General features: G+C 42.3%; 1 protein-coding gene across 3 annotated transcripts in view; it reads left to right on the top strand.

Moving 5' to 3' along the window:
- The window catches only part of lasp1 (LIM and SH3 protein 1), a 197732-nt gene that overhangs the window by 42598 nt on the left and 131361 nt on the right, over positions 1–23773 (top strand). For all 3 annotated transcript variants that reach the window (XR_012102071.1, XM_073071751.1, XM_073071752.1), the window contains exon 2: positions 3451–3545. Coding sequence is in view for 2 of the 3 variants with exons in the window: in XM_073071751.1 (XP_072927852.1) it covers positions 3451–3545 (95 nt within the window). In the remaining variant the exon portion in view is untranslated. The remainder of the gene's footprint in view (positions 1–3450; positions 3546–23773) is intronic.

Genomic DNA, 23773 nt, shown 5'->3' with positions numbered 1-23773 from the left:
ATTTTATTGGTCTACTGTTATGAGGCAAAATGTTTACGAGGCGGCATGAAAAAAAATCATGCATTAGCCGCTCCGGATTATAGGCCGCAAAGTTCAAAGCTGTTCAAAATGTGGGAAAAAAGTAGCGGCTTAAAATCCGGAATCTACGGTAGTAAAAGCAGGAATGATATGATATGATAAATATACAGCCTATATAAAATAGAAATATTGTGTGTCCAGTGTAGTTTCACTTATCAAAATCGGGAAGACAGCGTGCCAAAATCGATTTGGAAAAAAAAATTGGCACGTACATGCCTACGCATGTAAACGCATATGCACGTACACGTATGCGCACACAAATGCCCGCACAAGGCTTCACGGTCATGGTAGTCTTCTCAGTGTAAACACACGTATAAAGCGGGCATCTTTTTTTCGTAAAAGCGAAAATCCTCTTTGGTTAGCAAAAACAGGTACTAATGTAGGTCTTTCGTAACAGCGAGCTGTCGTAAAGTGAACGTTCGAAAAACTGGGACCACCTGTACAAATTTCAGCAGTAGAAATTGCCTTAGAGTGCATACTGATCAATGGCTTTGTATTTTGTTTGAGGGGTTTTGCATGAAATTGATAACAACATTAGCCAATCTACACTCAGTAGCCACTTTATGAGGTGCTTTTTACACCACCTTGCTAATGCAAATATTCCCACAACCTATGGACTCATTTTCAAGGACTCGGTCTCTTGTTCTTGATTTTTATTGCTTATTTATTTTTTTCTTTTGTATTTGCACAGTTTGTTGTCTTTACACATTTGTTGTTTGTCCATCTTGTCGGATGCGGTCTTTCATTTATTCTATTGTGTTTCTTGGATTTACTGTGTATGCTTGTAATAAAATGAATCTCTGGGTTGTATATGGTGACATATATGTACTTTTGTAGCGGTGTGCTACACGCAGCGCTGAAGTAACGACACGGAGTCGGTGAAATGCAGTTACAAAAAGATTTTATTCGAACTTCGCGGCCTCGCTTTAAAGCCTTCCTGATCCCACCCTCCCTGGGCGCAGATGCTGTAGGGGGCACGTATTCACAGTCCTGTCCCGCGCGCGGGTGCTGTAGGGGGCACGTATTCACAGTCCCGCGCGGGCTTTTCCCCTTGCTGGTGAAGCAGACTTGGCGCCCTTTTGGGACTGGCCTTTATGCCGGCGCGCTGGCTATTTGTGAGCCGGTTCGAGTGCGCTAGGAAGTGGGTCGCCACACTTTGATAATAAATTTACTTTGCACTTTGAACTTAATTTGCCAATCATGTGGTAGCAACTCAATGCATAAAAGCCTGCAGACATGGTCAATTGTTTTCCAAACCAAACATCAGAATGAAGAAGAAATGTGATCCAAGTGACTTTGTGGAATGATTGTTGATGTCAGATGGGGTGGACTGAGTATTTCAGAAACTGCTGATCTCCTGGGATTTTCATGCACAACAGTCTCTAGAGTTTACAGAGAATGGTGCGAAAAACAAAAAAAAATCCAGTGAGTGGTAGTTCTGTGGGTGAAAAAGCCTTGTTAATGAGAGAGATCAGAGGAGAATGGCCAGACTGGTTCAAGCTGACAGGAAAGTGATAGCAACTGAAGTAACCACACGCTATAACAGTGATGTGCAGAAGACACGCAACCTGTTGAACCTTGAACTGGATGGGCTACAGCAGTAGAAGACCATGAACATACACTTAGTTGGGTACAAAATGGGCACTGAGTGTATATAGAGTATAGAATCTTGTGTCTTTATGCAGATCTAGAATACTGCAAGCCAGATAAGAGGATTTTCAGTCCAATGTGCTTGTAACAATTTCTTGGAGTTTACAGTCTAGAAGGCATTTAGAATTTAACACCATCTGAAAAGTTTCTTCCCCCAGGCAGTTAACCTGATCAACAATTGTAGTTACCCCTCCTCACTACCCCTCTATTACCCCATCACTGCACTGTAAACACTTTAAACTACTCATTATAATGTTGTAAATCCATGCTGGTATTTATGCTTTTATGCACATTTTATGCCATATCCATACTTTAACCAATCATTATATAATTCTTTATAATTGTTGAATGTGTTTTTTGTTACATGTTGCACCCTGACCAACACACCACAGCAAATTCCTAATACATGTAAATGCATAAAGTTGATCTTTGACCTGTGGTGGCGATATATCTGGGCTCTGTTAGCCTCTGCATTTGTCCAATTACTGCCACAGTAGATTACAGTACAGCTGGATGGGAAGACGAACTTGGCTTGGGTTATGATCCCAAATGGAAGGATCATGTTCGGCAAGGTTCAATTTGATCTGGATTATGGTGATGTGGGAAGAGGGTAGGAGCATCTGTCTGGTCTTGGAATCCCCATGAATTATCAAACAAACCTCTATCTCACTGGTCTTAGTCACCTGGGAACCATGTCTTGGTCTATTTTTTAAATTTTGTTTTCCATTTTCTGTTCAGTGCTTTTATTATTGGTTACAAAAATATTGGAAATGGAGGGGAAAGGGATGGCAGGTGATGAACAATGCAAAGGTATCCTATCTGATAAGTGCTTTTTTGAATTGTCTGGGGACATTAGGTGATAGATTTGAAGATGACCACTGAAGGCTGAAGGAAGGAGTGGGGGGGGGGGGGGGGAGAGGGTGGGAGATCATGTGATAGGAAATTCCAGCAGTAAAACTGACAAACTAAGGAGGCATCTGCCCTGCTCTTGAATAAGACAATAAAACACAGGAACAGAATTAGGCCAGTCTGCTCCTCCATTTCATCATTCAGATTCAGTTTATTGTCATTTAAAAACCACAAATGCAATGCAGTTAAAAAATGAGACAACGTTCCTCCAGAATGATATAAACAAAGCACATGACAAAATAGACTACACTAAAAAATCCACATAACGTTTGGCAATCCTTAATCCAGAGTCAGGAGAGGCTGCTGTGTATTAATATCACGCTACTATCTTAGCGCGTTCCCGGAAAGGAGCTCCAATCCCACCAGACAAAACAAGACCAAAAACTAAAGCTACATGACCTGCACAAAACTACATAGTTACAACATATAATTACAATAGTGCAAACAATACCATAATTTGATTTAAAAAAAAAACAGACCATGGGCATGGTAAAAATAGTCCAAAGATGTTAAAAGACTATAAGTTCAAAAGAAACCACCACACAGTTTCCACAAGTCCTCAGGGTCCCGATTGACTTGTCATCCCACGCTGGCGGCTGAAGGGAATACCCCCGCTATGGACTTCCACGGCGGCGCCCGACTCAGCCTCGCAGACACATCACACACTGTCATCCATTTCCTTTTCAACCCCATTCTCCTGCCTTCTCCCCATAACCTTTCATGAATAAGATGGGGGGAAAAAAATGGTCAAATATTTTATTATTTGCTTTCCTACAATGGTGATTAACAATATTTCCTTATCTTCTTTTGTAGTACTGGCATAAATCATGCTTCCAATGTGAAATCTGCAAGATGACTCTAAACATGAAGAATTACAAAGGATACGATAAGAAGCCCTATTGCAATGCGTGAGTACTTTGGTACACCTTTAATCCTGTTGGTGACATTGATTTAGTTCCTCATCTGAAACCTGGTGGTGACCCTGGGCAGTTATTCTTAACTGAAGTTGGGAGGGGATGACACTTGGCATGGTTCTATCAGTTTAGCTCAATGAGTCACTCTTGCTTTTGTGCAGGAATGTTGGGGGTTGGTGAAAGTATCAGGTGTGGGTTTAGTAGGTATAAGATCAAAGCCTGAACTGATCAAATGTTTGGCTTGGGTTAGAGATCTTTTAGAGATTAGCTTCATTTGCCACGTATACATGAGATATTGGAACATATATGTGTTATTTGTGTCAATGAGCTATACTTTCCAAAGATATGCTGAGGGCAGCCCACAAGTGTCGCCACACTTCCAACGCCAACATACAGTACTGAGCAAATGTCTTGGGCACATATATATAGCTAAGGTGCCTAAGACTTTTGCACAGTGCTGTAGCATGTGTACAACTTACTAACCTGTATATCTTTGGAATGAAACTGGAGCACCTGGAGGAAACCCACGTAGTCACAGGAAGAACATTAAAAACCCCCTACAGACCGTGGCGGGTATTAGGCCCCGATCAATCCTGACGGCATAGTAGTGCAGAGGTTAGTGCACCACTGTACAGTGCCAGCAATCAGTGTTCAATTCCCCACCCATGCTGTCTGTTAGGTGTTTCTAGGATGCACAGATTAGGCTGAGTGGGCATGCTCTTCGGACTGTGTTGGTCATTGACACAGAACAACAAGTTTCGATGTACGTGTGACAAAGCTAATCTAATCGTTGAGCACTGGTGCTGTAAAGCCTGACATGGACCGCTACGCTAGCGTACTGGTTAGTAGCAGGGTCTGGAAGGAAGGAAGGGCTGCTGATCCTCTTTGTGTTGTCAGGATTAGCAAATTTTACTGAGCTTCACTAAAGGTCTCTCCCAGATTTAGTTCCTTTGGTTTGCTAGTGAACAGTGCCACATTGTGTATAGGGCTACTCCAGTTCAGTTTCTGGTCAATTGTGTAAATGCAAATCATTTTAATCCCATACAATTGCCTATATTAAGCAACCGAGATTCCTGAAAGGAAACTGTTGCTTTGTTAACCTCACTGAATATAGTGGCTTTGGAAACTGGTGAGGTACCTTAGGTCTTGCACTGAATGTTTTGAGCCAGGAGATGTTTATTACTCATTTTAATTCGTTTTCCCATTCCCATTCTGACATGTCAGTCTGTGGCCTCCACTACTGCCACAATGAGGCCATTCTTGGGTTGGAGGAGCAACATCTTTTATTCTGTCTGGGTACCTGCCAACCTGACAACATAAGCATTTAACTTCCAGTAATTCTCCTCTCCCCCCCCCCCCCCCGCCTCTCCTTTTCATTCCCCATTCTGGCTTCCCTCCCATCTCTTCTCTTCTCACCTGCCCATCACTTCTTTCTGGTGCTCTTCCATGGTCCTCTCTCCTCTCCTATCAGATTCCTTCTTTGTTCAGCCTTTTCCACCTATCACCTCCCAGTTTCTTGCTTCATTCTTCTACCCCCCCTCCCCCACCACCACTTATTCTGGCTTCTTCCCCCTTCCCTTCCAGTCCTGATAAAAGGTCTTGGCCCGAAATATCGACTATTTATTCTCCTCCACAGATGCTGTCTCACCTGCTGAGTTCCTTCAGCAGTTTTTGTGTTGTTGTTCTGGATTTCCAGCATCTGCAGAATCTTTGTGTTTATGGTCTTTCGTTTTTTAAAAAGAATATAATGCATGCTGCCTGACCTGCTGAGTTTTTCCTGCAGTTACTCTGCTTTTGTTTCAGATTTCCAGCTTTTTATTTATTAATGCTTATTTAGTTTTTAGTAAGTTTTTGATTTCGTGTTCATCTCGGCAACTCTCTCTCTCCCCCATCCCCTTTTTTTGTTTTTTCCTGACTAATTTTCTTCCCTCACCCTGTTTGGTATTTGATGTTTTGTTTTAATTACATCTGTAATCTGTTTGTCACCGTGTAATCTCTGCATATTTTCCAAGCGGGGAGCTACTGTGATCTGAAACAGGGTGTCTGCTTGAAGCAGCTTGAACAGGAATATGCAAAATATAATTAAGAAAGCAAAATCAGGCATAGGAGTAAGCTGTCTAGTCCTTTATGAACTTGCTTCACTAATTGGATGGATACTCATTTTTCAGTCTTACAGAAATAAAGACTGACTAACAGTCATTGTGAAAAAGAAGACAAATTGTGCAAAATGTAAAAATTATCCAGAGATAAGGACACTAAAGAAGTGGTCGCAGGAGGCTGAGGAGCTGCTATGGAATTGCTTTGAGTCAGTAGACTGGGCTGTGTTCAAGGACTCGTCAGTGGATCAGAATGAATAGTTGTCATGCACTTTATAAATAAACAGTTGTAGATGAGCGTGTCCCCGCCAAATCATTCAGAGTCTCAAAGTCATAGAAAAGTACAGCACAGAAACAGGTCCTTCAGTCCATCTAGCCCATGCTGAATCTTTTAAACTGTCAACTCCCAGTGACCTGCACTGGAACCATAGCCTTCCATACCTCTATCATCCATGTACCTATCCAAGCTTCTCTTAAAGGTTGAAATCAAATTCGCATGCACCACTTGTGCTGGCAGCTTGTTCCACACTCTCACTACTGTCTGTGAAGAAGTTTCTCCTCATATTCCCCTTAAACTTTTCACCTGGCCTTCTGTAACCAAAAGCCTTAAATATACCATGATATCTATGAATCAGTGGCATTCAGGTCTGCGACCGAATTATATATAAGAGATCCAGGTATGACCGCTGCAACGCCAGAGACTAAAGTCATAGGTTCATTTAAGTTTGTGATGGTTCCATCATGTTTTGATGGTTAAAGCGAGCATAGAAGGCATTGAACTCACCTAGAAGCGAACTCTGTTGTTGCCTGTGTTGCTTGATTTAACTTTACAAGAGGTGATAGTATTCAAACTCTGCCATAACTGTCGAGCATCCTTCATTAATTCAAGTTTAGTCCGGAATTGCTACTTCACCCATGAGATATTATTCTGGATCATACCTGGACCTCTTGTAACTTTCTTGATCACCAAACTTGAATGCCAACGATCTAACCCTTGGCAGATTCAGGATCTCAGGATTACTGGTTGGGGGAGAGTCTGAATGATTTTGTGGGGATAAACTGTTGTAATAAAGCTTGTGACAACCATGGTGTATTAATTCAGATCCACAGATAAGTCCTTGAACGTGGATGATGGAGTGTTGGTGGAGGGAGTGAATGTTCAGGGTTGAGGGATGGAATGACAAGACCATATGACACTGAAGCAGAATTAAGCCATTTGGACCATGGAGTCTGTGGCACTGAATCCCACAGATTCACCACCCTATGGCTAAAGAAATTCCTCATCATCTCTGTACTAAATGGACATCTTTATTTTGAGGCTGTGCCCTCTAGTCTTAGACTCCCCCATTATAGGAAACATCCTATCCACATCAACTCTATCTAGGCCTTCCAATATTTGATGGGTTCCATTGAGATAGCTTTTATAATTACATTGTGGCCTTTTTGGTTTTTTTTTCTTGTGTTCTTTATGATGTGTTTTATTTTGCTACTTCTGATCTGGAGTAACAATCAGTTTGTTCTCATTTATACTCGTCTGCTGAATAATGACAATAAATAATCTTGAATCTTAAATCTTCCTCTTGGATTTGCCAGGTTTGGCAGCTATTTTAGTACCTGGCAGAAGAAACCAGGGAACTGAACACAGTGTAAAAGATGCCTCTGTTAAGCACATTTCCTAGAGCCTGCCTCACGAGGTGCTCATTAAACTGTTCTGTGCCGAGGGGAAGGAATATTCATGTTAAAGAATTTCAACATGTACCTAAAAAAAAAATTCAGATATGACAACTCACCCACAACTGAATAATTAGTACTGTTGGGAGGAAGAACATGGAAGTACTAATCTTTTAAGTCTCTATATCAAGCACAAAGCTACAATTATCCTTCTACGAGATCAACCATATTTTCTCCTTTTCCGCCCCCTCTTCGTATCTTTCGTGCTTCTGGAGGAAATCAGATACTTAAAGAACTTTACTCGTGGTTTTTTTCTGAAGCTTGGGTTCACTCCTGATGCAGATAAAGCTACTCAGTACAAGTGTCAACACCATGGCAAGAGAAAGCAACAACACCATTTCATTGCCACAGACAGCTGTGGAAACTAAGTCATTGTATATTTAAAGCAGAAGTTAATAGGTTTGTCAAAGGTTGCAGGGAGGAGGCAGGCGAATGAGGTTGAGAGGGATAATAAATCAGCCAAGATGGAATGATGAACCAGACTGGATGGGCAGAATGGCCTAATTCTGCTCTAGTGCTTATGTACATATGTACATGTACATATGTCCGAAAGGTGATGTCAGGTGCTGTGTGTGCAGTGGCAGTGGGGGATATTGTTGAGTGTTAATGGGTGGAGGTATTGATCAGCCTGATGGCTTGGGGAAGCTAACTGTTTGAGTTTGGTGTTCCTGGCATGGATGCTGAGCAGCCTCTTACCTACGGGATTGGGACAAAAACTTCATAAGCAGGGTGATGGGATCTCTTGTTTAAATGGCGTCTTTCTGGATATCCCAAAGCCCTTTCTAGCCAGTAAATGGCTTTACTGATGTGACCACCAAACAGCAATAAGGTGCATGACTAGGCTGTCTTTATTTTCATGCTGTTGTCTAAGGGAGAAATATACTCCAGAGTAGAAAGCAAGTCTTCTACCCTTCATCCATGGGGTTTTTGTGTTAATGTCGATGGACAGATAAGACCTAGGTTTATGGTCTTACAGCAGTGTGGTACCTATGAATACTATGTGCAATTCAGTTATGGTTAGGGTTTGATAGGGTTAGCATTTAGACGAGAATTTAAAAGCAAGGATGTAATGCTAAGCTCATTGGTCAGACTGCACTTGAAGTATTGTGAGCAGTTTTGGGCCCCTTATCAAAGAAAGGCATTGAGAGAGTCCAGAGCAGGTTCATGAGAATGATCCTTGAAATAAAAGGATTAATGTATGAAGAGTGTTTGATGGCCCTGGGCCTGTACTTGCTGGAGTTTAGAACAATGAGGGGGGGATCTCATTGAAACCTATTGATTATTGAAATACCTAGTTAAAGTAGATGTGGAGAGGATGTTTCCTATAGTGGGTGAGTTTAGGACTAGAGATCACCGACTCAGAATAGAAGGATGTCCCTTTAGAACAGAGATGCAGAGGAATTTCTTTAGACAGAGGATGGTGAATCTGTGGAATTCATTGCCGCAGAGGGCTGTGGAGGCCAAGTCAGTGGCTATATTTAAAGTGGAGGTTGATAAGTTCTTGATTAGTTGGGGCCTCAAAGGTTATGGGGAGAAGGCAGGAGAATGGGATTGAGAGGGATAATAAATCAGCCATGATGGAATGCCAGAGCAGACTTAGTGGTCCGAATGGTCTAATTTTGCTCCAATGCCTTATGATCTTATGGTTTTATTTGTGACTTCAGGATGTTTCTAAATTCTTGCTGACAGAAGTACTTAAAGTAGGAAAGGCTGGCTCTCAGAATCAGCAGATTTTTAAAAAACATCTTTTTTTTTGAAGGGTATGTATTGGCCATGATGCTAAGGTCCCTATCTTAATCAATCAAAATGATATAATTGGATCTTTAAATACACCTGCGAGTGGATGGAGACTTGGTTTGATCATTTATCGAAAAACTAGCACTAGCATCAGTATACCTTCTGTTTGGTGTTGGGCTGGAAGATCAACCAAGGTGATGTGCTGAAGACTGTGGAGCTCTACTAAGTGACCTATGGCTGACACTTCGATTCCCTGGAGTGGGATTTGAACTAACAATCTTCAAGTTACTCATCTAAAACTTGGCATTGTGCTGATACCTTGCTCCCTTGTCTTCTATCACTTCATAATTCTTAGCCCCTTGACCAAGTTCTTGTTCTAATATGGACGTTACTTGACTTGCAGAATCAAAATCAGGTTCAATATCACTAATGTACAGTATGATGTGAAATTCGTAATAACAATTTGTATTTTTACCCTGGGAAGGGTCTCTGGCTGTCTACTCGATCTATGCTGCTAATTATCCCAATGTGAATTTGAGATTGAGCAATGGATCAACCAATTTACAAAATACAAGTAATGTAGCTTGAGTAAATATGAAAATGAAGTGATCCCTGAAACTTCAAGGTGTAAATATTCAGAGAGTTATAGAGAGATTCAGTATAAAAGCTAATTTGGCAGGGAGATGTGAACCAGAGTGATAGGGCCAAAGGATGAGGTAATGTGTAGTGAGACTGCTAGCAAGGAGAAGCGAAATTGCAGTCAACAGGATGAGTTGCAATGTAAAAGGTGGACAAAATCAAAAAGTGTGATGAATACAGGACTCAAGGTTTTGTATTTGAATACGCACAGTATATGGAACAAGATAGATGAACTTGTAGCCCAGATTGGCATTTATGATGTTGTAGGCATCACTGAATCACGACTGAAAGAAGATTATAGCTAGGAGTTTAACATCCAAGGACACGCAATGTATTGAAAGGACAGGCAGGTAGAAGAAGGGGTGGCTGGCTCTGTTGGTAAAAAAGGAAATCAAATCCTGAGAAAGAGGTGCCAAAGGGTCAAAAGGTGTTGAATCATTGTGGATCGACCTAAGGAACTGCAATGGTAAAAGGACCCTGAGGGGAATTAAATACAGAACCCCCCAAACAGTAGTGAAGATGTGGTCTACAAATTACAATGGGAGATAGAAAATGCATGTCAAAAGGGCAATGTTACAATAGTCATGGGAGATTTCAATATGCAGGTAGACTGGGAAAATCAGGTTGGTGCTGGATCCCAAGAGGGGGAATTTGTAGAATGCTTATCAATGTGACCAATTAACTTACTAACCACTATGTCTTTGGACTGTAGGAGGAAACCCTTGTGGACATGGGGAGAATAAACAAGCTCTTTCCAGGCAAATGAACCTGGTTCACTGGTGCTGTAAAGTGCTCTGCTAACCACTACACAACTGTACAACACTTTCTCCTTGCAAATTTACTTCATTATAACAATGACCACATTTTAAATATGGCTCACTTCCTGAGAAGGATTTCTGGATGAAGTCATGTTAGGTGCAGTCTAAAAGCAAATTATAAACTTGTGTGTAACCAGACAGAACAATTTAGATTCACTGGACTTTAGTATCTAGGTTCTGCCTTCGAGCTGTGGCTGACCTAATTCCTGGAGCGAGTTCCTTGACTGTCAGCACTGTGAACTGTGCTCAGTAAATCTACCCTTCAGCTTTTATTGCTTGACTGTGAATTGGGTTGACTCCTTGTGCAAGAGAGTAACTGACGGTCGAGGTCAGGATCCCAGAGGACATGATCCATGACACAGGAACGTTTCTTGTGCTTTAGCTGAGCTTCAGTTCCCTGGCTCACTGTTCCTGCAGCATATGGTAAGAGTAGTGTGGGAAAATGGAAATGCCACATCACTGCAGTAGGCTTTCCTGTCATATGGAATGAGACCAGTACTAGAACAATAAAGGCGTCTAAGGATTTTGCCTGAGGCGCCTGTTTCTATTTATAACTGGCTTGGGAGAAACCTAATGTGCTTCAGTTAATTTACCAAGGAATCTGAGGGGCTTTATTACTGAAATAGAGACTCTTGGTCCTTGTGTTAACTGCAATGCGTTTCCTTAATTTGTACAGGCATCAGAGTTTCCATTCTGTTGCTACAAGTGAGGACTTTCTACACTGTTGTTGGAACAGTATGGCCGAATGATGTCCTCCTGTCTGAAGACTTTTAATAAAGACCCCAAGTTATTAGGACATTTAGCAACACACGCAAAATGCTGGAGGAACTCAGCAGGTCAGGCATTATCTATGGAAATGAATAAACGGTTAATGTATCAGGCCCAGATCTTTCATCAGGACCCTGAGCTTGCGTGCGTGTGTGTGTGTGTGTGTGTGTGTGTGTGTGTGTGTGTTGCATCATCTGCAGAATCTCCTTTGTTATGCTCTTTGATGTTGCAAAGTTTCTTAAGACCCTTCCCAAGACTACTGATAATCGAAGTTTGACATCAAGGCAGGGTTAGTGCATTGCCCTAAAGGTTGGTCAAAGTGATAGAATTTAGACCATGAAACAGTGGAGCAGGATTAGGCCACTCAGTCCATTGATTCTACTCTGCCATTTTATCAGGGCTGATTCATTTTCCCCCTTAAACCCATTCTCCTGCCTTCTCACTTTTAACCTCTGTCACCCTTAGTAATCAAGAACCTATCACCCTGTGCCTTAAATATACCCAATGACTTGGCCTCCACCCTCTGGATAAAGAAACTCCTCCAAATTTCTTTTCTAAAGGGATGTCCTTCTATTCTGAGGCTGTGCCCTCTGGTACTAGACTCCCCCACTATAGGATATATTAAGGAGGATGTGGGTTTTTGGAGGGCCTTGATGATGGTAATGATGGAATGATTAAAATCACAGATAATCAAGAGGAAAAGATTGGGGAAATGCAGAGAGATCTTTGAATGTTGCTAGCAGTTGAAGAGGTTCTAGTCAGTGGAGAAGACAATACAAAGGTTTGAGAACTTTAAAATTAAGTGTTGTCTAACTAGCAGTCTGTGTTAGTTACTGAGCATGCCCTTCTTTAACCTGTGATAAACCAGGGGTTCTTCCTCACTCCTCTAGACTGAGAACATTACAGCATGGTACAGGCTCTTCAGCACACTATGTTGTGCTGATCGTTTAACTTACTCCAAGATCTATCTAGCCCTTTCCTCCTACATGGCCCTCCATTTTTCTTTCATCCATCTGCCAGTCTGTCTTATGTCCCTAATGTATCTGTCTCTATCACCACCCCAGCAGCATGCTCCACTCACCCATCACTCCCTGTGTAAAGAACATACCCCTGACATCCTCCTTAATCTTTCCTTCAATCAACTCAAAATTACGTCCCCTCATATTAGCCATTTCCTCCCTGGGAAAATGAAATGAGGCATATAGATAGGGTGAATGCAAGCAGGCTTTTTCCACTGAGGATGGGTAAGGTGAGACAAGCTGCCAGACAAAGTGGTAAATATGGGTTTCATTTGAACATTTCCACCAATATCCTCAAGCAGTGTGTGTTCTGGAAGGTTACCTGATGTAGTATCTCCTCTGTACAAGGACTATCTGCATGGGGGGCAATTTCAAAATGAAATAAACAATCAGCTGCAGGGACTTGATGGGTCAAGCAGCATTTGCAGGAGGACAGGAATCATTGCATTTCCACTGGAAACCCTACATCAGGAATTTTCTGGTGATGATTTTTGAATTCTGGAGGTTCTGGAGGATTGGAGGGTTGCGGATGTTGTTCCTTTATTCAAGAAAGGGAGTAGAGATAGCCCAGGAAATTATAGACCAGTGAGTCTTACTTCAGTGGTTGGTAAGTTGATGGAGAAGATCCTGAGGGGCAAGATTTATGAACACTTGGAGAGGCATAATATGATAGCATGGCTGAATTTTTTGAGGATGTGACTACTTTGATGAAGGTAGAGCAGTAGATGTAGTGTACATGGATTTCAGCAAGGCATTTGACAAGGTACCCCATGCAAGGCTTATTGAGAAAGTAGGGAGGCATGGGATCCAAGGGGATCTTGCTTTGTGGATCCAGAACTGGCTTGCCCACAGAAGGCAAAGAGTGGTTGTAGATGGGTCATATTCTGCATGGAGGTCAGTGACCAGTGGTGTGCCTCAGGGATCTGTTCTGGGACCCCTACTCTTCATGATTTTTATAAATGGCCTGGATGAGGAAGTGGAGGGATGGGTTACTAAATTGGCTGATGACACAGAGGTTGGGGGTGTTGTGGATAGTGTGGAGGGCTGTCAGAGGTTACAGCGGGACATTGATAGGATGCAAAACTGGGCTGAGAAGTGGAAGATGGAGTTCAACCCAGATAAGTGTGAGGTGGTTCATTTTGCTAGGTCAAATATGATGGCAGAATATAATATTAATGGTAAGACTCTTGGTAGTGTGGAGGATCAGAGGGATCTTGGAGTCCGAGTCCATAGGACACTCAAAGCAGCTGCGCAGGTTGACTCTGTGGTTAAGAAGGCATATGGTGCATTGGCCTTCATCAATCGTGGAATTGAATTTAGGAGCCGAGAGGTAATGTTGCAGCTATATAGGACCCTGGTCAGACCCCACTTGGAGTACTGTGCTCAGTTCTGGTCACCTCACTACAGGAAGGATGTGGAAACTATAGAAAGGGTGCAGTTGAGATGTACAAGGATGTTGCCTGGATTGGGGAGCATGCCTTATGAGGGTAGGTTGAGTGAACTCTGCCTTTTCTCCTTGGAGTAGCTTAGGATGAGAAGTGACCTGATAGAGGTGTATAAGATAATGAGAGGCATTGATTGTGTGGATAGTCAGAGGCTTTTTCCCTGGGCTGAAATGGCTAACACGAGAGGGCACAGTTTTAAGGTGCTTGGAAGTAGGTGTAGAGGTGATGTAGGGGTAAGTTTTTTTTTTACACAGAGAGTGGTGAGTGCGTGGAATGGGCTGCCAGCGACAGTGGTGGAGGTCCACCGGGCTGTGGACCGGTGGTTGGGGAGCACTGTTTTAAGAGACTACTGGATACGTATATGGAGCTTAGAAAAATAGAGGGCTATGGGTAACCCTAGGTAATTTCTAAAGTAAGTACATGTTCAGCACAGCACTGTGGGCCGAAGGGCCTGGATTGTGCTGTAGGTTTTTTATGTTTCTCCCAGCCCCTTTCCTCGTTCAGCAGCGACTGGTCCCTCCATAACTCCTTGGTCATCTCATCCCTCCACACCCATCCCACCTTGACCCTTGGAACGTTTCCCCTGCCAGGTAGATGTAACGCCTACACTTGCACCTCCTCCCTCAAATGTCCTGATGCAGCGTTTTGACCCGGGAAGTCAACAATTCCTTTCCTCCCATAGATGCTGCTGGACCCACTAATAACTTTTACATCATGAAATTGGTTGTTTTGTGGCAGCATTACATTGCAATACATAAAATAGTGAGGAACTGTTCATGGGTTCGTCGTCCGTTCACAAATCTGATGGCAGAGGGGAAGAAGCTGTTCCTAAGACATTGTTTTCAGACTCCTGTACCCCCTCCGTGATGGTAGCAATGAGAACATGGTACGGCCTAGGTAATGGGGGCCCTTAATGATGGATGCTGCCTTTTTGAGGCATTGCCTTTTGAAGATGTCCTTGATGCTGGAGAGGCTAGTGTCCAATTTGTTGTCTTTTGCACATTGGTTGTTTGTCCGTCTTTCTTTATGTATAGTTTTTTTGGTAAATTCGATTGTATTTGTTTATTTTCCTCTAAATGCCGTAAGTAAATGAATTTCAGTACATAGTGATATACGCGGACTTTGATAATAAATTTACTTTGAACTTTGAATGTTGCGTTCTTCTAGCTGGTTGCTTTTGTTCAAGATTCCAGCATCTGCACACTCTTGTGTCTTCAAAATGAAGTACCTAGAATGTTTTGATTTTTGTGCAAAACGTCTCTATTGTTCCTAATTCTTCAGTTTAGTGTCCCTATTGAGCAGTGATAATCTCATTTATTACACTGCATGAGACACTTTGGTATTGGTGAACAAGTGCTGAACAGTTGCCTTATTTGGTCACTGAAGTTCAAGCTTTGCTGTTTCCACAATAGTACTATTTTGTGTCTGCTTTCAAAACAGGAAATGACATGGTCACTTTCCATGGTGGCATGAAAAATATAGTTTCCTTTGCTTATTCATTTGAATCTGATACTACATGCAAGAAGCTCTCTGTGGGCCCATCCCTCCTGATGTATGAATCTATGAGAAAGCAGATTCCATATTTGCCTCTCTTTCTCTTTTAATAAAGAAATTCACTAATTTAGGAGTCACTTTTTTGTCAAAAGAATAGATTACATTGTAACTGGTGTTAAATTACAAGACTTTGCGTACTGCATGTTGATAGAGATTTTATTGTTAATTTTAATTGAGCAAATGTGTCATTTGAAAAACATCTTTTCTCTTTTTCTTGGTCCGTGAAACAGTATAATGTGATAATTTTCCAGTAATTTGTGGTCTGTTTAGTTTCATTGACCTTGCATTTTTTTTTAAATTCAAGGAATTCCCCCAGTGTCATCTCATTACCAGAACACTGCACAAAATGGCTGGCACATTGTCTATTTTATAGTTTGCTGATGTAGGATTTCAGCCTAAAACATCACACATCCTTGCACCTCAATAGGGCCAGAGGACATGGTCTCAGAATCCAAGAACATCCCTTTAGAACAGAGAAGAGGAACTTCTTTAGCTAGGGGATGATTTATCTGTGGAATTCATTGTCATGGGCCACTGAGTTAGGGGGTACATTTAAAGTGGAGGTTGATAGGTTCTTGGTTTGTCCAAGCATCAAAGGTTATGGGGTGAAGGCAGGAGAATGGGGTTGAGAGAGATAATAAATCAGCTATGATCAGATGGTGGACCAGATTCAATGGGCCAAATGGTCTAATTCTACTATGGTAGTTATGGCCTATAAGTCAAAGTAATTAATTATAATATGTATATGTCACCATATACTACCTTGAGATTCATTTTCCTGCAGGCATTTACTGGAAAATAAAGATACATTTAAATTGTACTGACACAGGGTAGTCTTGCAATTACCATCACCTCTAAAATAGATTGTCTTTGGTGTCTGAGCTTGTGCAATGCACAGTATGAACCCAACTTCATTGCATATGGGTTTCAGACATGAGACTCGATGGAAGTAAATGAGTGACACAGTAAGTGGTGCAGCGATTAGTGTAACACTATTACAGCACCAGCAACCCAGGTTCAATTCCACTGCCTCCTGTAAGAGTTTTGTGCATTTTTCCTGTGACCACGTGTGTTTCTTCTGGGTGCTCCAGTTTCCTCCCACATCCCAAAGATGTACTTGTGAGTAGGTTAATTGGTGTAATTGTGCGGCATGGGCTGATTGGGCTGCAAGGACCTGTTGCCGTGTTGTATCTCTAAATTAAAAAAAATAAAATTTCCATCTCGTCCAATGCACTGTAGATGCAGCCAGATATCAAAAATCATAAAAGCCAACAGACAATGCTTGCAGTGGCTGACACAGGGGAATTTAGGTCAGTGACAAACGGTCATAAGATCAGTGAGAGAGGGAAGTGAAATGATGAGTAACACACACAAAATATGCTGGAGGAACTCATTAGGTCAAGCAGCATCTATGAAGGGGAATGAAGAGTCGACGTTCCATCAGTCTTTTCCCCTTTCCTGCTTAAAAGACTGTAGGTGATTTTTTTCATGAATGGTCCATTTCTGTGGAACAGTGAATGGACTTGGGAAGGATCTCTTTCTATTGCAAAAGTATTCCTGATCTCTTAACATAGTCTGAAATTCAGCACATAGTGTTTTGAAGCCACACTGAGATTGTTAAAATTCATGGAGTTCAACAGCAGTGCATCAATCTACTGTGTTAATGGTAGCTGCTTTATATTTGACCATAGTGTTCTCCGTGAGGTGAGCATTAGGTGTTCTGTTTGCAATCAGAAATGCACTGAAAGAGCTTTCTGTCTGCCTCTCGTTGTCGCCCTCTTGTCCTCTATCGGTCTTCCCTCACCCCCATGTTTCTGTCTTCCTTACCTACCTCAGTGCCTGTTTTCCCCACCCTCTCCCAATGTCTGTCTCTGTCTTTCCTCCTCTGTTTTTCTCCTTGCCCCTCACTCCTCTCTGTGCCCCTCCCACACCCTCTCTCTCCAACCCTCACCCCCCTGCATTTCTCTTTCCCCATCCATCACCATCTATGCCACTCTCTCTCCCCTGTCCCTCAAGCCCTCTGCACCTCTCTCTTCACAGCCCTCAACTCCCATGCTTCTCTCTCCCTGTACCACCCCAGTCTTTTTCTCTCCCCCTCCCCCTCTCCCCCCACCCACCTTTACACTTCTTTTCCCACCCTTCTGCCTCTTTCTCCCCATCCCTCACCCCCTTCTATGCCTCTCTTCCCATGCTTTACCCTAGCTGCGTTTCTCTCTCCTTGTCCCTTACCCCTCTGTGCCTCTCTCTTCTCGTCCCTCACTCCCCTATTTTCCCATTCCTCAACCCACATGCTTCCCTCTCCCCGTCTGTCACCACCCCTCTGTGCCTTTCGCTCTCCACCCCTCACTCTCCTCTGCACCAGTCTATCCTCACCCATCATCCCCCCTTGACTGTCTCTCTCCCCGACCATCCCTTCCTATGTCCCTCTTTCCCCATCTCCCTACTCCCTCTGTGGCTCTTTCCCCACCCCACCCTCATACTTTTCTCTCCCTGTCTGCCACCCCCCCCCCCCCCCCATTCCTCTGTTTCCACAACCTCCTCCAATTCTTCTTCCCACGACTGTGGCTGGCAGAGGTGGGAAGCTGGTGCTGTCATCTTGCCCGACTAACGCAGGGCGGGAGGGAAGTTCCTGCCAGTGAGGTGCTTCACACTGTGGAGAAACTTGTGCCAGCTTCGAAAGCTGCATCCAATATAAAGCATAAACTGGGGCAACGGCTGCTAACAGTTTGACTTGATCCTGACTGAATAATTTAATAGAGAAACACTTCTTGTGGTGAGCAAAGAAGTGGGAGGTCCTGGTATCGTAAGATTAGCCTCAAGGCTGGACAATTCTAATGCAACAGTCTTGCATTGATAGCATCGGTAAGAAGCTGCCATTTTATTTTTCTGTTTAGAGATACAGCGCGGTAACAGGCTTTTCCACCCATGAGCCTGAGCCTCCCAGTTACACCCGTGTGACCAGTTAACTTACTAACTGCTATGTCTTTAGACTGTGGGAGGAAACCAGAGCACCCAGAGGAAACCCACATGGTCATGGTGAGAATGTACAAACTCCTTACAGACAGTGGTGGGAATTGAACCCAGGTCGCTGGTGCAGTAATATTGTTCCACTAACCACTACACTTCTGTGCTGCCCAATACATAGCATGCATATATATTCCTCTGCAATTGGTTTATTGTTTTCACATGTACTGAGGTACAGTGACAAGCTTGGTGCAAGTTTGATGAACAGGATCCTATCTTTGACTAGGCACACAACTGCCTTGCATACTCAATGAGTTCAATGATCATGATAGTCAGCCATTCCAGGTTTAGCGTTTCACAGTTAAAGTTATAGAGCCCTAGAACACTATGTCACAAAAGCAGGCCCTTTACCCCATCTAGTCCATGTCAAACTGTTATTCTGTTTTGTCCCATCAACCTACATTCAGACCATATCCCTCCATACCCCTCCCATCCATGTACCTATCCAAATTTCTCTTGTATGTTGAAATTGAGCCTGGCAGCTTGTTCCACACTCTCACCACCCTATGAGTGAAGAAGTTCCACCTTTCCCCCTTAACCTATGACCTCTATTTCTAGTCTCATCCAACCTCAGTGGAAAAAAGACTGCTTGCATTTACCCTATTAAAACACCTCAAAACTTTGTGTTCCTTCCAGAATTCATAACTGTTCTGCGCCTGGTAATTTTAGCTTCTTCTCACTCTTCCACATTATAAAATAAGATGAGCTTTATTTGTCACATGTACTTAGAAACATCGAAATATACAATGAAAAGCATCATTTGCACCAACAACCTACACAGCCCTACGATATGCTTGGGGGGGGGGCAGCCCACAAGTTTTTACACTTTTGGAATGTGGGAGGAAACCTACACAGTCACTGGGAGAAAGTACAAACTTCTTACAGACATTGGCGGGAATTGAACCCTGAATAGTTGTGTATTTAATATTTCAGTAACATTTGAGTAATATTGTAACTATATTGCTTAACCAGTTTTTTATATAATGCACTGTGAGTTTTTCAGGTATGTAAATGGCCCCCGTCATCATGTCTCACTAAAGTAAAGAACAAACCAAAATCAAACCACGTTCTCTTGGGCTCCCACCTTTTTTATGTTTTGGAGTTAAAAACGTAACACTGATTACTGGTGCTGTAAAGCATTATGTCAGCCTCTACGCTACCATGCTGCCCCTATCGGGGAATGAAATTATACTTTCTCCCCGTGACTATGTAGGTTTCCTCCCACATTCCAAAAATGTATGAATGCCGGAAGCATAGCTACACTTGTGGGCTGCCCCCCAGTATATGTAGGGCTGTGTAGGTTGTTGGTGCAAATTATGCTTTTCACTGTATATTTCGATGTTTCTAAATCACGTCTTGGTCTGAATTAACAGCTTTTGTTGTCCTTAAACAAAATGAGCATGCAGTGTAGTGTGGGTACTCGGGGATGTCACATATTTTGATTTTGGCAGGACTGAAGCAGATCCTTCCTGTCAAAAGGTTTCAGCCTGAAACATCAACTGTATTCTTTTCCATAGATGCTACCTGGCCTTCTGAGTTCTAACCAGCATTTTGTGTATGTCGCTTTTAATTCTACTTCTCTTTCTATAAATTTTGTCTGACTGCTGAGTATTTCCAACATTTTCTGAATTTACTTCATCTATATCTGTCTGCCACAAATGACTTCCTATTCCTACACTGATGTGTGTGTGTGGACTCGTTTACTGCCACGATGAGGCCAAATGCAGGTTATTCAACAATATTCTATCACATTCTTTCTTCAGCCCTTTACCACTTCTATCACATCAAACCCTTCTCCCTCACCCACCTTCTCCCTCATCTAGTCTCAGCTATCGCTATCCTTCCCCTCCCCCCTCCCTTATTCTGGCTTCTTCCCCCTTCCTTTCCAATCCTGGTCTCAGCTTGAAACACTTGTTCATTTCCCTCTATAGATGCTGCCTAACCTGCTGATCTCCCCCAGCATTTTGTATGTGTTGCTCTGAATTTCTTGCAGCTGCAGATTCTCTTATGTCTATACTGACATGCATTAATTTCTGGTGTGGCAATACTTTGATTTAGAAATTCTCATCCTCAAATTCAAATTGCTTCATTACCAAGTACTTTCCTATCTCCATGACCACCTCTCTCCAGGCCTATAACTCTTTGTAGAATTACATAGAACATAGAAGAGTACAATACGGAGACAAGCCCTTTGGTCCACAGTGTTGTGCTGAACCAATTAAATTAGTAATCAAATGGCCAATTAATCTAATCTTTTCCACTTACACAATGTCCATATCCTTCCATTTTCCTCACATTCATGTGCTTATCTAGGGGTCTGGTAAAAGTCCTTAATATATTTGTTTCTACCACTTCCCCAGGCAGTGCATTCCAGGCACCCACCATTCTGTGTGTAAAAGAAAAAAAAAACTTTGCCCCTTACCTCTCTTTTGAAATTATCCATCTCACATTAAATCCATACCCTCTGCTACTAGACATTTCTGGGAAAAAGATGCTGTCTGTCTACTCTATCCGTGCCCCTCATAATCTTATAAACCTCTCCCCTCAACCTCTGCTGCTTCAGCAAAAATAACCCAATTTTGTCTATGCCCTCTAATCCAGACAACATCCTGATAAACCTCTTCTGTGCCTTATCTAAAGCTTCAACATCCTTCCTATAATGGGGCAACTGGAAATATGTGCAATACTCCATATGCAACATAACTAGTTTTATAAAGCTGAAACATTACTTCCTGACATTTGAACTCAATGCCTTGACAATAAAGGCAAGCATACCATATGCCTTCATAAAACTTGTAGCACAAAGCAGTCTATTTGAGCAGCGTGTGTCTCTCTGTTCAACAGCAGTGAGTCCCAGCCTGTTCAGTCTTGACTTATCGTTGATCTTGTAAATTGTTAATATGTTCTGTCTGCAATCTGGAGACCAGAACTTGTGGAGCACTCCATGAATTTACATTAATATAAGCCACTAACTGGAGTCTGTTTCCTCTGTATCCCCACCAGCATCCAATTCCTAATCTCTAGAGTAGTCAACAGAGGCCCCCTCTTTGATCAAGATATGCCACTTTTTGTGCTTTTCTTCAGATAAATGCTGTAGTAACATGTAGGAAGTGATTTAGGCCATTTGGCCCATTGGGTTTACTCAACTAATCAATTATGGCTGATTTTTTTTCTCCCAACCCCATTCTCCTGCCTTCTCCCTATAATCTTTGACACCCTGACCAATCAAGAACCTATCAACCCCCGCTTTAAATATATCCAATGACTTGCCCTCTACGACTGTCTGTGGCAATAAATTCCAGTGATACACTAATCTCTGGCAAAAGAAAATCCTCCTCATTTCTGTTCCCTTCTATTCTGTGCCCTCTAGTCCTAGACTCCCTTATTATTGAAAGCATTCTCTCCTCATCCACTATCTAGGCCTTTCAGTATTCAATTAGGTTTCAATGAGATCCTCCCTCATTCTTATAAACTCCTGCAAGTATAGTCCCAGAGCTGTCAAACACTTTTTATACATTTAATCCTTTTTTTCCCAGGATCACTCTTGTAAGCCTCCTCTGGACCCTCTCCAATGCCAGCACATCCTTTTCTTAAATATGAGGCCCAAAGAGACGTTCAATGAACCTTAAGTAACTGAACAAAACTTGGTCTTGTAACCGTCCACCTCTTAATCGTTAAAAAATTGAGCTTCAATTTTCATCTTTTTTCAAATTTCAGTTCATTGGTGTTTTGTGTCAGAAAATATTGATAGATTGAGAAATCCTGAAAGATGCTCTAGAAGATCAGTCAGTATTGATAAACTCTGTATCTCTCTAAGACCAGGAAAGTACGGTAGTTGGAAATTCAGACTAACAATCAAGATAGTTTGTTCTTTAAAACAAAAATGGGCAGTTCAGGGTATCATTTCCTTAATGTGGCTTTGTTCCAGAGCAGGAATGCTTCTGGCAAATTCCACACTGAGCAATTTTGAAGCACAGATCATGTTAGACTTTTGATGCAATCCTTAAAGTGGTATAGCCTGAAAATAGCAGCGGTTTTTAGCAATCAAAATTACATATGACACGTGTTGGCAACAATGATAATTGCAGGTGAGTTTAAGCTTCACTGTTATTTATACATCCATGGAGGGAAATGAACGTTCAATAGTTTGGGCTGAGACACTTTATCAGGACTCAACCACTCCAGCATCGTGTGTGTGTATTCATTTCCTTCCACAGAGGCTGCCTGATCTCGTGAGTTGCTCCTTCAGTTTGCGTATATTGCTCAAGATTTCCAGCATCTGCAGAATCTCTTGTGTCTTCGATATATGTGTTTTTGGGTCTGATGATAAAGATGTAATTGAGTTGTAGATTGCTGACTTGTCAATCCAAACCTGATTTAATTGCTCTGGCATCCATTTTAACCAAATGAATTCTGAATCACTTAGTTTCCAAAAGCCCTGGCCATAATTTCACATCTCAGTAAGACAGCATTCGGCCCATCACACCATTTGCTGGCAGTTTAAAAGAGCTATCACTAGTCCCACTCCTTCCCCTTACTGTGAACAGTCTCAGAAGGAGGGTAGAAAGAAAGAGATTGGGATCCAGATGCTATTTTCCACACTTTGGAGTGAAAGAGCTGCTTTCTGAGGAACAGTTGAGTGGGTCTATGCAGTTTCTTGAGGTCACATGCAGAGCAGTTGCCATGACAAGCTGTGATGCATCCAGATAGGATGCATACTATGGTGCACCACAGTGACCATGTTGTTCATCTGCAAATTGAGGAGTGACTGTCAGGGACTTTTACATTCAGAAGGGATCCTGGATTTATCCAGTACCTAAACTAAGGAGGTGGTGCTTGGGAAACTGAGAAGTCTGAAGGTACATAAGTCATCCCAGGGTTCTGAAAGAGGTAACCGCAGAGATTGTGGAGGCATTAGTAATGATCTTTCAAGAATAACTAAATTCTGGAATGGTTCTGGAAGACTGGGAAATTGCAAATGTCACTCCAATCTTCAAGAAAGGAGGGAGGTTGAAGAAAGGAAATTGTAAGCCAGTTAGTCTGACTTCAGTGATTGGGAAGATGTTGGAGTTGATCATTAAGGATGTGGTTTTGGGATATTTGGGGGGGGGCACACAATAAAGTAAGCCAAGGTTTCCTGAAGGGGAAATGTTTCCTGACAAATCTGTTGGAATTATTTGAGGAAGTAACAAGCAGGATAGACAAAGAGTCAGTGGATGTTGTTTACTTGAACTTTCAAAAGACCTTTCACAAGGTGCCGCACAGACAGACATACTTTATTGATCCCAAGGGAAATTGGGTAAATTTGAAGCTGCTTAACAGTACCCATGGTATTACAGGAAAGATGCTAGCATGGATAGAAGATTGGTTGACTGGCAGGAGGCAGAGTGG

This window comes from Hemitrygon akajei, chromosome 18 (assembly GCF_048418815.1).
Source record: "Hemitrygon akajei chromosome 18, sHemAka1.3, whole genome shotgun sequence".
In the NCBI taxonomy this organism is placed as follows: Eukaryota; Metazoa; Chordata; class Chondrichthyes; order Myliobatiformes; family Dasyatidae; genus Hemitrygon; species Hemitrygon akajei.
This window is presented reverse-complemented; position numbering and strand designations above follow the sequence as displayed.